General features: G+C 43.5%; 1 protein-coding gene across 3 annotated transcripts in view; it reads right to left on the bottom strand.

Annotated features, from left to right (window-relative positions):
• Positions 1-17,881, bottom strand: part of RREB1 (ras responsive element binding protein 1) — a 124,466-nt gene that overhangs the window by 26,968 nt on the left and 79,617 nt on the right. For all 3 annotated transcript variants that reach the window (XM_061995948.1, XM_061995947.1, XM_061995949.1), the window contains 2 exons: positions 14,824-14,968; positions 13,518-13,657 (listed from right to left, as the gene is read on the bottom strand). In XM_061995948.1, the coding sequence (XP_061851932.1) occupies positions 13,518-13,657; positions 14,824-14,968 (285 nt within the window). The remainder of the gene's footprint in view (positions 1-13,517; positions 13,658-14,823; positions 14,969-17,881) is intronic.

Below are 17,881 nucleotides of genomic sequence, written 5' to 3'. Positions count from 1 at the left end.
CACTAAATCAGACCTAAGTGGTGAGCAGCTGCAAATACATAAATAGCACCTTTTTTAACTACTGCCTAAAGCATACTACTGCACATCCCTCAAATACCCAGCTATGAATTTTCTCCACATTGCCTTTCCATAAACTTTCACTGATTCTTCTAAAAGTTGCTATCGAGAATATAACTCTAATGTACCCCAAACAACTCATACAACACTGCCAGTGTGCTTCAAAACAAAACACAGAAGTAAGGTCCTACCTACATTTTATTGCTACCATCTCCTGTTTTTCCAAGTTGTCAAGTACCAAATTTAGCTAAGCCAAAATTTGTCCCATAAAGCACACCCAGGTTAAATGACTGAAGCTACTGGAAATGCAGCTATGTATTTTGCCAATTATGCAACAAACAAGCCTACTGAACTTTAAATATCTGGGATTTATGCTCTGCAGCATGACAGGTCATGTCCATTCTGCATTCAACAAGTGACACATAGTTTCACTCAACATGGTTCCTTGTGGTTACAGCCCAGCTTGCAACCAAAACGTGGGTTTCATGGAAGAGAACACCAGTGAATGTGAAGCAGCCACATTTTCTCATTATAATATGCACAAGGAGTTTTTCACGTCTCACTCTGCCTTAGTTCCCCCCACTGTCTTCTCATTCTGCATCAAGGAAAAGGACATGTGCCTACTCATTAAAAAAACATCCTGCAATTAGAAATGACTTCTGACAAAATCCTGAAACCACTCCCTCCCTGTCCTGTCCCTAACAAACTCCCATTGTTGTTCTTTTTATCACTACATAAACTTCCCCGGACCTTTTTTATTCCCTGAAAATGAAGAGATAACCAAGGCACCCACAAAGCAATTGGACTCAATCTCTGAGTGGTGAAAGAAGCAAGCGTGAAGTACATGTAACACGGCATTTGTTATCATGGTACCCAGAAGGCTGGGACATAAATACTACGTGCCAGAGGTTTAATCTATTTTAACTCCCCTGTCAATCCCCTCGCATCCTACCTTTATAACTATTGCCGGCATAGTCCCTGCATTTCATTAAATACTGAACAAATGCCATTTACAAAGCAAATGTTTACTTGAAGAGGTCTGCTAAATGTGACAATAATCTCAGGGGTTAGGGAAGTGGGCAGAATGCTGACACATAGTGCTCCCCAGCCTCGGGACTTACAGCTCTCCTCCACCTCATTTGGCAGCACCTATTCTGTGAAGCTTCAGCTTTCATCTTCAGCAAAAACAAAAACACCCAACCACCAAAACCTTTGGGGGAAGGAGGGCATCAAAGCATTAGAGCAAGTCACCTGAAGAACTTGCAGGCTATTGAAATAAATTCTTTTTTAGAGGTGACGAAAACACCTCGTGTGAAAGCAAGCAGTGCTTCTGGCATGCTCCTTCTGGTACGTCAGCACCCTGACAAGGAGGACTTGCAAGCAGCACTCCTGCATCCCCAGGAGCATTGCTGGCAGGCTGTGGGGCTGCCTGTTCTATGGGGGGACACAGACCCTTCCCTTGGGGTGTCCCAAGACAGCTCTGGTGCCCCCAGTGTGCCTGGACTCTGCTGGACCGGTCACCCAATCCAGTGGCTGCTTCCCCTTGTGTGTGACGGGGCAGGCACAGCTACCACTGATGGCGCTACAGAGCTACTGGGAAAGCTGGCGGTGGCCAGTACCTCCAGGATGCTGGCTGAGTGGGAGTGAGCACTCCTGGGCAGGCAGGCAGACTCCCACACAGCGGGGAGGTGCACCTTGTCCATCTTACACTCCCTCACCTCTATCACCTGTGCAACACATACTGTTTTTAAGCACTGCTTTATCTAGGGCTCCCGTCAAGAGTTGCACTGGGGTATAAATCTTTCAGAACTGAGATCTGTGTGAAAGTCCTTCGTGGCACACCTGTATTACCACTACACCTCGGGACAGTAAAAGTTTGCTATTTAAAAATGGTGTTTTCCATGCAAAGGGAACGGTCTCTCCTCCTCCCTAACAAAATATATCTTGAAAAAGGAATATGTACTTTCTATCTTTTGTAGTGTATATAATTAGACACTCCTCTGTATTCGTCTTCCTTTGTCTTCAGCTTTCCTTGCTGTGAGTGAAAAAGCAGCAAGCAAAAAGACAAAGTCAGGAAAACTATTTAGCTCTTTTCCCATTTAGTCAAAAAGAAGCTCCTGGCTGAAAAAAAGAGAAACATCCAGATAAATCATGCCTGTCATCGCAAGACGCAGGCACTTCAGGGAATACAAGTGTATCGTGCCCTGGCTCAGCACCATTTACAACACTGCACTGGAGCTGGAGCTCAGCAGGGACTCCTGGGTGCCTTCCCTCCCCTCCACAGTCCAGGCGCACCTGCGAGAGGTGGCCACAGTCCGGAGATGTGGAATAAAAACAACCAGAGAAAAGTCCTCCCTGAAGAGGCATGTGGGACAGGCCGCATGGCGAGGCAGCAGCCTGGCGGGCTGCAGCAGTCAAGCTGGCACCTTGTGCCTCTGCCGCTCACCAAGGACAGGGGAGGTCACTGTCAAGCCCTCCCGATGCTGAGGGGTGCCGCCACGCTGCTGGCTCTGGAGGGCTCACAGGCCCTGCAGACCTCACTTGGGCTTGTCAGTCTTCACTGGGGATGCAAGCTATTTAAAATACACAGCCTATTTGCCCAGGAGTGCATACACTGGGCTTTTTTTCATGTGTGTGTGGTTTTGTTGAGCTCTCTCCCCCTCACCTCGAGTGGGGAGGGAGTCCGAGTTTCTCTCAAATGACACGACTTGCACTTCAAACACAATTAGCGATGCAGGTGCAGACATGGACGTGTAGCATGTCCAAGAAAAACTTACAGGTACTAAGCTTCAAAACCTAACTAGTTAAGGCAAGCATCATGCTGCATTGACTAAGGCTTGTGTCAAATTAAAATGGAGTAAGGTGCCATGCCTAACAGAGCATTAACTAGAAGCATTAACTTCTTTTAAGGATGCTAAACCATTAATTCTTCTGTTTTGTCACTGGTACTATTTTCCATCTTCAATTAGTGTCAACATCTAAGGTATTTTTTAATCTAAAAGTGCAGTCTAAGGAGGACAGGAGAAAGGAATCCTTGGGGATCCGAATGGTTTTTCATCTTGAGTTGCTTAAAAAAAAAAAAACAGTTAAATAATTGTGGAAAGTCAGAAAAGTCCAGCATATCAAATAAAGCATCTGAAACATATGGTAATACTTTTCTCATGATGAACTTTAAAAAGACAAACCAAACCAAAACACAAAAAAATCTCTCTCTCCTTACAGTTTCACAAGTCTGCTCACGTGTAGTGCCAAGTCAAACACGGATGGTATGGCTATAGAGAACAGAGATGGGAACGGGTTCTGAGGTTGTTAGCAGAACAGGCAGAGCAATGGCTCAACACCTGAGCCAAGACAAAAGCACTGCACTTGCAAGGTAAGTTTACAGATGTAGCAAATAAAAGCTGCTGCGTTATCATGTGATTGCTAGTCTTGGCCCTAGTTTTCCATTTTTCTTCTATAAATATGATTATAGAGCACAGCAAGGAAAGCTGTTCAGTTCCAAGCACAAAGATTCGACTATACGTAAAAAGGAAAGCACTGCTTTTAGCAGCTATGACTGCTTTAAAATGAGCTTCATTCTCAACCGCCTTTACGTTTCAGAGCTGTTCATACCTGTACAACACAAACTTAACACTCTGGCTCTGGCTCTCTGTCAGAGGGGCACAAAGCAAGTGAGTGAGAGAACAGAACTGCTGAAACATGAAAGCAGAACCAAAATGTAGCTGTGATGACAATGCCATGACCAGGTTGACCTTGGTGCCCAGGCCACACATCACATCGGGACAGGCTGTTTAATTATTACTATACCACTGCCCCTTTTTCCTTTTTTTTTTTTAAATGCAGACAAAGTCCCTGTGTAAAAACATACCATTAAAAAGCTTTCTACTAAAATAAGTTAGCATTTTTGAATTCTGTAATGCTAATTAGGATATAAAAGCATTTTAACAGGCTTTAAGGAACAGCCAGTGCTTTGTGTAGCTTGTTCGAGAGGCAAGCCAGGATTTGCTACACTCAGGACAAGCAGCACCTATGTAAAAAAAGTTTACATAAGCGATGCCTGTTGCCTCCCATTCTGCTCTCCTCTGAGTCAGTTCGAATTTGTCAGCAATGGAAATAGCTTTTATTCTTTAAGAGAAGCAAAGACATTTTAGAAAGGAAATACAGAACCAAATTTTACATTGCCCATATTGGGGATGTTAACAAACATAAAGAGCGTTAATTTCTAGGCTTTATCTAAAATAAAGAGCATGGTACCATTTTGTTCCTCTCCTGCCTGTGCTCTTTAGCAACTGCTGCAAACAATAGCAAGGAAAACAAAACAGGAATGAAACATATCCTGAGACAGAAGTCATTCATACAGTTATGTTATTAAGTCATCTAAGTTCTTCCACTGAAATACCTAATAAATACCAGCTATAAATTTCTACCTTTGTCATTGTTATTCTCCTTTCTCTCTCACATTATTCGCAGAATTAATGTGTCTCCTTACGAGCACAGAGAATCCTACGCTGACCTAAAAATAATACAACTGGGCAGAAAAGAAAGATGGGTGATATTCTACTGTTGACTCATGTCCACACCAGAGAAGGGAGCAGCTTTCCAGCTGCTGCACCAGTAACGTGTGCTGCAGAGGAGGCTGGCAAGGAGTGGGAGATGCAGAATGGATGGTTTTAAATGTAAGGGCTTTCACTATGATTGAAACCTAGCACGTTACAGATGTGTTCCCTGTCAGGAAAAGACTCCTTTGCTTCACTCTCACATCTTCTGGGGCAAAGCAAAGGAAAGGAGAGGAGAACAGAGAGAGTAAACTTGTTTCTGCTCCTGTGCAACCCCACCCAGGTCCAGATACTCATCTCCTTTTGGATGAAAAACCCTTCCTGGCCTCCACACCCAGGGCCCTGGGAAATAACATCCAACAGCTGCACTAATCTCTCCCACTTGCTGAAGATGATAGATGGAAAAGTAGCAGTGCTGTGAATGCTGCTCTTGCCTCCCTCACGGGGATTCCTGTGGGTCCTTCTGCTGTCCCGTGACCACCATTCTGGTCCCCTTTGCTCGCAGCATCAGACATGTCTGATGCTGAAGGATCTGCTGCTCTTCCATCTCCACCTTGCCCAATGCTATGGGTCAGGGCCAAAACCACAAGTGGCACTGGGAACCGACTGCCTGCTAGGGGGTTCCCTCCCTTCCCCAGTGCACGGGGGGAAAGAATCATGGAATTGTTACAGTTGGAAAAGACCTTTAAGATCATAGAGTCCAACCACTAACCTCACACTGCTAAACTAAACACATCACTAAACTAAACCATATCCCTCAGCACCTCATCTATGTGTCTTTTGAATATCTCTAGGGATGGTGACTCCACCACCTCCCTGGGCAGCCTGTTCCAGTGCTTAATAATCCTCCTGGTGAAAAAATTCTTCCTAATGCCTAATCTAAACCTCCCCTGGTGCAAGTCAAGCCCATTTGCCCATGTCCTGTCATTCATTACTATAAAGAAGAGATCAACACTCATCTTACTACAACTCCCCTTCAGGTCATCAGAAGTTCAGTGCACGCTTCTTCACCTCCTCGGCAAAAGTGGAACTTTTAACTTTTCCTCCGTCCCACCTCCCCACTGGCTGTCTGACTGTTACATCGCTCCCTTTAATCCTGTGCCTCACAGAAGCCATCCCTGGGTGCAGCAAAGGCTGAAACCCCTGCGCCAGCCCTTCTATTAATAGAGGGATGCACAAGGCTGTGTGCATTCCTACAGCAGCGCAGTGGTCCAGGCGAGAGCAGTGCCATGCAGGAGCCAGGGCAGATCAGATATAAACCAGGGCGATGGCGTGCTTCAGAAACTTGTTGGCACACTGCAGAGCCAGGATCCATGCCACTGTATCCTGACTCCCACAGCCACAGTAACTCAAGTTAAGTTAACTGCTGGAAATTGTAATAAAAAGGCACAAGCCATCCTGTGCCATCTTTTAACTTTCTTTGTGTGTAAGCAAAGAAAATACAAGAGGAAAAAAAGACTTTATTTCTTCTCAACACTGTAATGAATTGCACTTCAGCAGTGCCAGCTGTAGCGACCTCTGCCCCAGTGGAACAGTAGCATACTCTACAATTTACTTCAACAGAATTAACATGCAACTAAGAACAAATAAAGGGAAAAAGGGAGATGGTCTGCAGAGACTTGCACAAACAAAGCAGTTCATTCCTCATAATGACCTTTTCATTAAATAAAGGTCAAAGTTTTAAAAATCAGAAATGCCAAGAAATTGGCTGGACAGAATCACAGAGCAAAAGCTGGAGATCAACATAAGTAACACTGAAGGGTATAATGACATGGGCAAATGTAACTGGGATAAAAAAACCCAAAACATAACCAGTACAGTTCTCTACAGCTACTGAAATTGGAAGCTGCACAGCATCCAGAATAAATGTCATGATTTGTGCACACAACCTCAAGAGGACCTTCTGGTATCCTTTTGGGGTCAGAAAATGAAAGCACTTCCTGCCTTCCAATACATCTTTCAAATATGGAAGCTAAGTACTTGTGTAGTTTTAAAACTAATGGTAAGAGTTAAAATATTTCAGTCTACCACGTTAGAAAAGCAACATCGCTTTTCACAAGTAACATAAGACAAAACACATCTACAGGGGTTTGTCTATCCTATAACCATCCACTGATGACAACAGGGATCACAAATAGCTGCAGCCCAGTCTGGACTGAACACCCTTGCCCTTATCTACACTCGCAGGTAAACTATGCTCAGCATGCAGACGTGACTGCTAACACAATAACAGCAGCCAGCACTTTGAGAGAGTCTGCATATAAACTGGTCATCGGGATCAGGCAGGCATGCTAATAACATGTTTGGGGTCGGCCCTCTTTCCCTCCTGTATTCCCTTTTACAAGAATATTTCCTCTACAGTCAGCTTTGCATTTTACCCACTTTTCTATTCTCACAACCGAGCTAAGACATTCAGTACCATGTGACACACCACAGTTTCACATGAGAGCATCACTTCCAGTGTCCATTCATTATCTGATATTTTTCGATTCCCAGTCTCCTCACACAATGAACTCCCTGATGTGAGCTGACCACTTCTAGGCCTTGTCCATCCTCGGATGTTTCCCATCTCTCTTTTCTGAACAGAATTTTCAGAAAGCATTTCAATGCAGTAGTTCTGGTCTGCTTTTGCAAGCCAGCATATAGTCAGATGCTCATCCCACTGATTTTACCTCTCTGTTTGCTCAGCAAAAGGATGCATTCACCAGCTTGCTTGCACACACTCCTCTCTGGTTTATCAACATTGAGAGCTGCATTGTGGCACAGTACATTTTAGGTCCTAGCATTTACCAGAGCTTGATTTCATCATCACTAGCTGGCTCGTGGATCTCTGCACTGAAAATGCTGCCAAGAGAGACCAGGATTTGGTTCCCAGTTACTATCAGCAAGACACTGAGCAAGCAGCTTGCAGAACAGAGCTCAGCAGGAGAGTCAGCTGCAGCAGCAATGCCGAACAACTGACCCTTGTGCGCCTCCATCCTTGGCTATAACAACTCTCGTAGTATTGACTCTGTTATTAACTCTAGCAGCAGTTCCCACCTAAAGTATCCTTGCTGGTTCAGCCTCAAATAATGACTAAGAAGGGCCAAAGTATAGTCTGTCAAAACCAAAGCTCAAGGAGGTACATGAACATGTCTATTCTGAAGTACTCTCCATCTCTCAGTACTCAACAATCATGTAGGATACAACCACCTCACAATTACACAGCTGCATTAAAAGAGCACAGTGTTTCATATTTTAAACAAGGTTTAACTATGTGCACACCAACAGCTGACAGAGATGCAGAAGTACCATGAAATTTCACAATGCTGCATGAAGACAACTTGTTATTCATGCTTCAAGTTGCTTCCAGTAACAATGGTGTCAACTACTAGGAAAAAACTTCCTCTCTCGACCATCAACCCATAGCTTCCTCTCACAAGCAAATACAAGTTGGCAACATTTAGCTTTCAAACACATTTGTTTCTCAAGTTTGCACTGTCACCAATACCCTCTACCCACAAAAGGCTGACCACATGCAGAAAGCAGCACGCTTCACTAAAAAGCAGTCAGCAGGATTATTCCCTACTATATAAGGAGAGAAAAGATAGAAAGTGAATTCCCAAAGTTGCTTAAGTAAAAACAGGAATCAACCTTAAGGATCATCTTCCAGCATTTTTTTTTCTTCTACATCCTATATAATGTACTTTTACTCAGTCCCACTGCTGGTCCATACACAGCCGTGCCTTATCTCTTCCATTGGCACTAATGATTGAAATAATTTCTGTATGCTTTAAATTTACATTATTTCCTTGGCTATTTTATCTCCCCAAAGCCAATGTGCAGAACAGTAATTGGGCAATAAACACTTAGCACTCTAAGTAGCTGGAATAATTTTCACTCAAAATCCGCTTTGTCTTGACTTAAATGGGGCTGCTCATGTGCATTGACTGAAGTGATTTAAGACTGGGACGTAGGTCCGGGTGCCTTGCAGAGTCCCACCACCAGACACCACGCACTTAACAATGGGGATGTGCTGGCAATGGGGGAAACCTGGTGACCAAGTCAACTGAATCACAAGCTGCATGTGACATCTTGTGAAACAGAATCACAGAATCTTAAGTGTTGGAAGTGATCTCGAAAGATCACCTAGTCCAACCCCGCTGCCAGAGCAGGACCACCTAGAGTAGGTCACATAGGAACTCGTCCACGTGGGGTTTGAATGTCCCCAGAGAAAGAGACCCAATAACCCTTCCATTGCTCCCTCACTCTCACAGTGAAGAAGTTTTTCCTTATGTTTCTGTGGAACCTCTTATGTTCCAGCTTGTACCCGTTGCCCCTTGTCCTATCACTGGACATCTCTGAGAAGTGCCTGACTCCATCAATTATCCAATTTATCCACAATTTATCCACAGAGTCCAGGAGATCATTCCTAGGGTGATTAAGTTGTCCACTCCTCCTGAGTGAAGCCAGGTAACATCAAAACACAACAATAGTGTTTTCCACCTGGGAGCATGTTCAGAAACAAGAACTCACAGTGGTTAGTCTGGCAAAACTGGCGGCAGATGACACTAGACACCAATGGTCAGGGTGTCCTGACATTTTCCATTCCAGGACCTCAGCTCTTCTGTTGCTATGCCTGTCACTGATCTAACTGTTCAAAACAACAGCTTTCCATGCTGGCATTCAACCTCTAGCCAATTTGATTTTACAAGTTTCAGTTAAACTTGGGTAGGCTGTTTTGAAGAACAAGGTAGACTGTGAATGGCTTTTGGTTTTCTTTGTACTGAAGTTCTATAGAAGCCCAGTACCCTGAGACAAGAGAACTGCTTTTGCTATCCTTGTGAAAATATGACTGGGATTTGGCACGTTACAAAGCTTAATATATTATATCACTGTTTGGATATGCTCTGTAAAGGGTCAAAAAACTTAATCTATCCTTGAATCCAATCATGGCAACAGGTATCTACTGGTTCTGGTCACTGCGTCGACCCTGACTGAGGCAGTGTCTTTCAATGCTGATTTTCTGCCTCCTATAAAAAGTTAGCAAAACCAAATCCCATTACTGAAAGCAGTGCCACACCAAACTGAATTTGACGAGAAAGTCTCCATTTAGATTCATGTTCAAACTGCACAATTATCCTTGCTGAAAACTGATTTTGAAACATGTCTGTAAGAAAGGAGGTAATTGCAATGTTATCATCATCTCCTTCCTCCTCTGCTCTGGAACATACAGGAGCTTTAGAGGCAGCATAAATGTCTCCTTGCTGCTGTGAGGAAGGAAAAATTCACAGGCCTTTATCTGTTGGTACAGAGTACTGTAAGAAGCCTCCTGGAGGAAGCAGAGAGGAAATACACAGGGTATGCTCTGGTTACAGTGAAACCCAACAGAGCAATTTTATAGTGCATGTATTTTTTCAAAAGCCACACATTTTACTTTAAGCCTGTTCCATTGTACTCGCCAAATGAAAGAGAACAAACCTCACATAGCGCCTCAAGAGCTTTCTCCTCAGGAAATCCTCACGTCTCCTTTGCTTGTGCTGCTGATGTTGCTCAGAGCTGTCAGTCACGCGACCTTTACAAGCACATTCCCGTGTTTGACAGCAACCCTCCACCACAAAAGTTTCCAGAGAAGTTACCCTGCTCCACGAGGTTTCTCATTTTCCCAACTGGCTGCCCAGTGTTTCAGTGCTCTGCTAATTATATCAACCCTCAGATACAAACTCACCAAAATAGACAGTGTCCTGAGGCCCCAGCTGCAGGGAAACAGACCTCCTCTTTAAATAATTCAGGTAGAGAGGAAAGGGGTCAGAAAGCACCCCTGGGCCACCTCCCACTGTTAACAGGGACTGCAGACAACCTTGCTGGGACAAGCTCACATCACTAATTAGGGTGCAGATCCCAGGGCTTGAATGGGACAGAGACTGACCTGGGGGGTAATGCCATGAAGGAGATGCAGTGCCACAGCCCATTGTCGGCAGGACAAAGGGCCCCATTATTGCTCCCAAGAGCAGGGCAGTCCTTACCGTAATTAGGAGACAAAGCTGCACGATTTAGGATTTTACATAATCAAGAGATACTCTCCCAAGCGGGAGCCCCTCTCACACAATCGGTGGATTAAGTATTGTTTATTCTGCTGCAAGTAAACAATGAGGTGCTCCCTCATTGCTCGCTCGGGGCTTTACATGAAAAAGCAGCACTGGGGAAGACAATGAGGGGTGTCTTTTCATCTGACTTCGAACAGCTAACCCTGTGATTTGAAGTTGTTCATTTGACAGTATCTAGAAGGGTAATGGTCCACCCTGTAAATTAGCTGCTCACACACTGGTCCCCGGGTTTCGTGACAGCTTTACCTTTTTCTGCTACTTTGCAGAGGAGAGCCGGGACAGACAGACTCATGACAGCTCTGGGGGCAAGAGGCTGTATTTACACAACAGCACTGCAATGGCAGGATTAAAGGACCACAAGGAAGCCAGGCAGCAGCTCCTGCCCACCCTGGCATTTTGCTGCTGCTAGGGAGGCTGGTATCATGCTGATGCACTGCTCCAGAGCAGATGTCTATGGTGGTTTTTATACTAACTACAGGGGGGGAGCAAAAAGGATTCGGATGTTTGCTCTGTGGTTTACAAAAAAAGGCATGGCTAGGCAGACTGAGCATCACTTATTTTTGGTCATGACAAAATAGTCTGTGCTGGGCCTACTTAAAGTGGTAGCTCCAAACCAACTGCCAGACACAGAGCACATAGAGCAATTGCCTCTGGGATGCACATCTCATACCTCAGAGACGTCCTGAGCAAATGACTCTACTTTTACAATATTGGCAATAAAAAGAGAATGAGGGTGTTCTGCTCCCTGCCCTTTGCTCATAACAGAGTTGCTATGCTTTTTTGTTTGTTTGAACTCTAAGGAGAGTTCTTCCTCCCTGCCTTCTACAATAAGGAAACACCAGGATTTGATAAATGCCTTCTAACATTTTGCAGTTTGCTCCCCTTCCATGAGCACACCCATGCACACGTGCCTCCTGCTCTGATGCTCTGACAAAATACTCTCTTTTCTTCTCTTTCACTCAAAAATCCACCCCTAAGCCTCACCAAGATGAATCATTTCGGTCACATGAACTCAGGACTGAGACTGGTGTGTCACATTCAGCCTATCTTGTTAAATCCTACAGTCTTGCAGAACCCTTGGAACCAGGGGATTACAGCCCCTGTTTGCCAAGGATTTTAATCCACTTCCTTTGGGATGAAAGCACCACTTTAACGGCAACCCAGACTGTTCTGCTTACCAGAGGATTTTCTGTTAGGCCGGGCCAAGCAGACAGTGCCATTTGACTCATCTAGACTAGGGAAAAAGGTGTGTTTTAAACCAGATAGGCTGGGCAAGTAGCTTTTGAATATGTTAGCTGACCAAGGAGAACCAGAGCTTCCTTTTCTTGTTTTATCTCCACTGACATGTTTTAAATTGCTAAAGTATTTGACAAAAAAACCCAAACCCCTACCATTGTCTAGTGAAGCCCAAGTCCATAAAGACCAGCATACCTGCAGCACCCTGAACTCACGTCCTCAGAGCTTGACAATCATGCCTTTGATTTATTTTAGTGACATATTTTAGTCTTTGTTTCTCAACATAATCAAGACTAGCAAAACTCATTTGAAAAGAAGTCATTTCTTCATAGAAGCCTCAAAACAAGGCCAATGCAGGATAAGCCCAATATGACAGTCACCCTCCCTAAAGTGCAAAGTGTATGGCAAAATTATGTCAGACTTGCTTTTGTGAGGGTTGCAGAGCTCTCACCACAGAACAACTGCTTCAGTTTTGTTCTATAATGAAAATTTATTTCAGTTCCTTCAGAAACAGCAAACTCCATTTTACTATTTGCTGAAACAGTAGTATAAGAAAGAGCTTTCCAACTTCTTTCCTCCATAACTACAGCACTTACAATGCCCTTAAAAATGGTTTTACACATATTTATCAATCTTTTCTAATTAAAAAAAAATGGAAAATTTAATAGAATAGAACGGCTTTGCTCCACACCATTCTGTTAAAAAACTGTATTTAGGAGAGACTGTTAACACTTTGAGATGTTGAATTCTACACCCTTGCAAAAAGATCCTTAGAGTCCAGTGTCCCAAAATAAGCTTAAAACATTACCAAGCTTCTGTAAATGGACAAATTCCTTTTCTAAAATAGCAGCTTTTCTACATGTTTAAACTAAAATTGGAATATCTATTTTCTGCTTTACATTTTTCTATGGTAAAGAAACAGGAAATAAAAAACTATCAGGAGTCCCAAGGGCAATTATGTGAACCAAAACACAACACCCAAGCACCTTCCCAAACAATTAACTAATTTTTCCTTGTTAAGAGAAGCTGATTTAAGCCAAAATCCAAACCATTCCCTAACCTCAATGGGTAGAAAAACATAATACATTGTACTGAAAGTCTGGAGCCAGAAACTCGTCTATCTTCACTCACTTCCATAACAGACAACAAAACCTTTATAATCCAGGCATTGTCTTCTTCCCAAGCAAAGTAATCTCATAGGTTGGTACCCAAATATTTGTTATCAAGTTTTGCTTCAAGTTTTAAGCTTCTTTAGTTTAATTTGTTACCATCTGTTAGTGTTGGCACTTTACAGCTTTATGTAACAACAGTGACGAGTTTGGATGGGAGAAAGTGGTGCTTTAAGTTCTTCTTAAAAGCATGCCCACCATTAACTGGCAAGATTTTCTGTATTTGCAAAAAATAACAACAGGGTCCTACAGCACCCTGGTGACATAAGATGAGGTGCATATACTTCAAAACCTGTTCAAAATCACAAAGCGGGGCAGTTAACAGTGCAGGGGGCTGAATGGCTCCTGCTACTCCCTAGCAGGCTCCCTCAGGCCATCTGGTGACCAGAAGTATCCTTGGAACTATTTCTTACCTCAATGAATTATCTGGATGTGTCTCCATGTGGGACTCCAGCCCATACTTGCAAAAAAACTCTTTGAAACACACTGGACAATGATAAGCTTCCTCCTCAGCCTTCTTATCCCCTTCACCCGAGTGACCATCTTCGACAACCTTCAGAGAGAGTGACAAAAAAACCTTGCTAGACCGAATTTTATGCAACAAATCAAACATGCAATCCATTCAAAGTTCTTCTTTTAAAAACAAAGCAACAGGCTTCATCTGTAACTTTGCTGCAGGCCACTAGAAATGACTCATTTCTGCAACACAGAGGGTAAATGACAGAGCCTCTGTGCCTGTGTGAGAATGTGCATGGAAGAAAAAGAGGCTCAGGAGGAGATAAAGTGTGCAGCTAAGTCACAGATACATCAGTTCTAATCCCAGTTTCTCATTAGAACAATTTATAAACTCGTATGTTTAGATACCACTGAACTAGCATTCCTGCCCCTTCAGAAAGCCAGGCGAGCTGTCAGCATAAATTACTTATGCCACTGAGATACTGCCAACTGCTAACTCAAGTGGTCCAGGGAAAAGCAATGAACTTCCGCATGTTTTCTATAGGCCTCTTATTGCAGGGAGAAAAGCATCCACAGAACAAGGGACACTGAGCTAAATGGAAGTACTACTAACTTACCATTTAGAGATGGTACGTGGAAGGGGTAAAGTTTGGCAGCCACCATACATTTTGTACAAACAACTGAAATGCACTAAAATATTTCATAAACAAAACACTAATGGAAATGTCTAGTCTTCAAGTAAATATTTTCTAGTTGCTCTTGCAACTCCAAAAATGCAGGATTATGCTACTGTGAAAGGGAAACGTACTACAGATTTTTTTTTCCTCTGGATCAACAGACTTAAGTTGTTGCTGCTTTTTAAGTAAACTGCTTTTTAAAAAAAGTTCAAATCACTATCCTGTAAGACTACTATAAATTGAACGAGAGAAAAACAAACCTAGGGCAAAAGCTACAGTAACAAAAGAATAGTTCATCCTCTTGTCATCCAACAGCAATTAGCTAATACAAATCATAAACAAACCCAAAAATGTAAACAATAATGACTTAGAAGAAGTAATTATTTCAATTTCTGAAATTAGAAATGAATTTTCAATCTCAGTCAGCAATGCTGCCTACACAGGAGAAGCGTGGAGTCTTAAAATATATACAGGGCCGTAACAAGAACACATTTTAATATTTCTACGCTGATTGCATGAACTCGATGGCTGACAGTTTAGGAGGTAGCCAGGAACATCTTTTGCTTCATATCCCCTTGTAAATAACCTTTTTTGCAGGTGTCCTCTCCTCTCTGTCCATCTCAGCATCGTGACTAAACTTCCGTTTTGAAGATAATCGCCTGCGCTTCAGCGGTGATGGAGGAGTTGTGCTTGCTGTGCTGTTTGGATCCTTTTCATGAATCTTCATGTGCCTGAGCAGGAAGGGGAAGAAGACACTGTCAGCAGGCAAATAGGGGCAGAAAGGTTGCATAAATTTTAATGCCAACACCACCTCTAAGGTTTGCCTTTAAAAGATATCACCACAGATCCCATAAACCAGACTGAACTTTTGAGAAACAGCTGAGGCACAATCCAGCATGGGCCCTTGACAGTGCTCAGGAACATGCAAGGGCCACAGCTTGGAGCCCAGGAACTCTTCCCCATGCTTCAACCCACAACACAGGACCTGCCCTGCTACCATCCAGTCCCATGAGCAGCATGCCCATCTCCCGTTGTCCAAGAGGCTCTGCTCCTGCCTAATACTGCACAATAATCTTCACACCCAGTCTCCCAGTCTTGTGGGTGTCTAATAAGTAAAAGCGTGCAGCGCAGCATGCACTTCTCTCAGTGCAAAAAAAACGCCCCCCTTTCAGCTGTTTTAGCTTTTTTCCTTTAGAGTTTAAGCTGGCACCCCAAATGGATCTGTATATATGCCAGTCTCAGAGCAACACTTCTTACACACATTTGTTTCCTTTCCATCCTTAATACACTGGTGCACCCAGATATTGAATTTCTACCACAACTTTGAAGTCAAGACATATCTGATCACACTGTTCAGCTGCAGCAGGTATGGCTTGCAAAATTCTGTATTGCCAAAGCTTGTTCACAAACCTGCTTCACCAGGAAAACAACTATTTCTTGTCACAAAGACACTGGAAAGAGGGATAAAATGGCTCAGAAAGTAATTTTGTGAGTGGCTGTATACTTGACCTGCTTGCCTCTTGGTTTTCTCCATTTGCAACCTGATGAAGATAGTGTTACCTGGTTCCCTTCAGTTAGAGGACTTTTGAACAAAATCAAATTTACACACGTCCATGCAATGGAAACTTTTGTTTCTGACAGAGAGAAATGGGAGTACAGGAGAGAGCTGCCCTTTGTCCAAGACTGACTTCAAAGCCGAACAATGGAGACAACGTTAATGGTATTTGGGCACATCCTGCAGAAGTCACACCCACAACTCCTCTCTGGACTGTGCCATTTAACTTTACTGAATGTTATCATGTTCAAACATGAGAGAATGTTGTAACCTAGACGAGTCTTGTATGTCTTCATAACTGCTTGGGTATTATGACACAAAATCTGTTTTAGTTTTGGATGCCAAGGGCATGATGCTTCAAGATAATACACTGGACCAAACTGACCCACAGGCAGACTCCCCTGGAGCGCTGGGACGACTGTCTCCTCACACAATGCTTTTTTTAATGTTTCTTTTAACAACCTCTGAACCTTCTTTCTTTTTTTTTTTGAAAAAAAAAGAGGCATCTAAATTACTGTCTCAAATTACAGCCAGGCTCCTGAGGGAACAGCCTCCATCCAAAAGCACCACACGTACCAGAATCAATGCAAGACATAAAAATGGATGTTCAGCTACTGCCTAACTTTCAAACACCCATCAAGGAGGGGATTGCTCAGAGGACCAAGTCCACAAGAGGAAAAACAATGCTTCTCCAGTCCTCTAGCAACCCTCACTGGTCACACAAATGGTGGATGGACGCTGGTGACTTCTGCCAGTCACACTGTGGGAGGTTCAAGGAGAAGAGGGCACTTGTGTGCAGATGTGCCCATCAGGTTGTGCCCAGCAGATGTGCCAGCATCATGGAAACATTACTGAATTTGTCTGACCTCCTTCCCTGCTAATCACCCCACTGGGAGCAGAAGGAAGGCTGAAGCTCTGAGGGTTTGTTTGTCTCTAGGTTCAACAGGACCTAGGGAGAGGTCAGAGTGCTGGCACAGCCTATAGAGCACAGTGCACTCCCTGGCTTGGCTATTTGGTAGCTCTTCCACTGCAGGCACCAAAGCTAACTGATTTATCTGCACGACACCAGTGCTACCTGATCTCATAAGATGTGAACAGAAGGCATCTATATCCTCATTTTCTTTAATACTTTTTCCCCTCTATGGCACTGATCTAATCTCACGTGCTAGCTAGAGCTTCCTATGGGTGATAACTCAACAGTGTGAGGGGTAGTTGCCCATATGTATTCATGCAAGAATTAGGAAGGAGCAGCTAGTTATTTGTTCAAAGGGTTTCTGTCCACAATGGTTAAAGACAAAACTCAAAAAGCATCTGGAAACAACAAAACAGTATTCAATTGCACAGGCAAAGGAAAACCTGGAAGGTTGTTTGTTGGTCTTTTGGGTTTTTTTTTTGGTAAAGACAGCTTTCCAGTTTTGACGAGCTCCTGAAAGTGAGACAGGCTTCTGCATGTGCCTGTTCCCCCACTCCAGACACACAAGGCCTGGCATGTTTAACCTTCTGGCAGCTTGGCTGATGCATAGCTAATATTACTTGGCCAGTAACTTTTCAGACAGCTAGAAAGAAAAAGCAGTCCAGCTAAATCACATTCACACAGAAAACAAACAAACAACAGAAAAACCTGCTACGCATTAAGTGTGGGACTTTTTGTTCGTATTTTCTTTTAAAATCTCTTTTCCGCCAGTAACAAGTATGCAGAACTCCTGTTTAGTAGCTACTCATGCAAAACAGCTTCCTCAAGGCTAAGTTCTTTCCTCCTGCTGTTTGTCCACCTGTTGAACTCTGTCTGTTTTGATGGAGCTGCTCCTACTTGAGAGAGGTGTGATGGCACTTTGGCAGCATACGAACAGGAGAAATTGTTGAGATTTCCAGCTTAATGTAAGTGCAGTCGGGCACCTCTGCTTGTCATGATCTAAGAGATGCAAACATACTGCCTCCTGCAAGTCCTAGAAGCAATCCAGCTGTGTCTGCAACAGAATATATTAATAAGGCCAGGCTTGCTAACAAGGCTGTAGCACCACAGCCATGGGGCTTTGCTACATCTGGTGGCAAAACCAGTGGCTGCCCCTAGCTCTCAGTTCTCCTTGCT

This window comes from Colius striatus, chromosome 4 (genome assembly GCF_028858725.1).
Source record: "Colius striatus isolate bColStr4 chromosome 4, bColStr4.1.hap1, whole genome shotgun sequence".
Lineage (NCBI taxonomy): Eukaryota > Metazoa > Chordata > Aves > Coliiformes > Coliidae > Colius > Colius striatus.
Note: the sequence above shows the minus strand (reverse complement) of the source record. Positions and strands in the feature narration are given on the sequence as shown.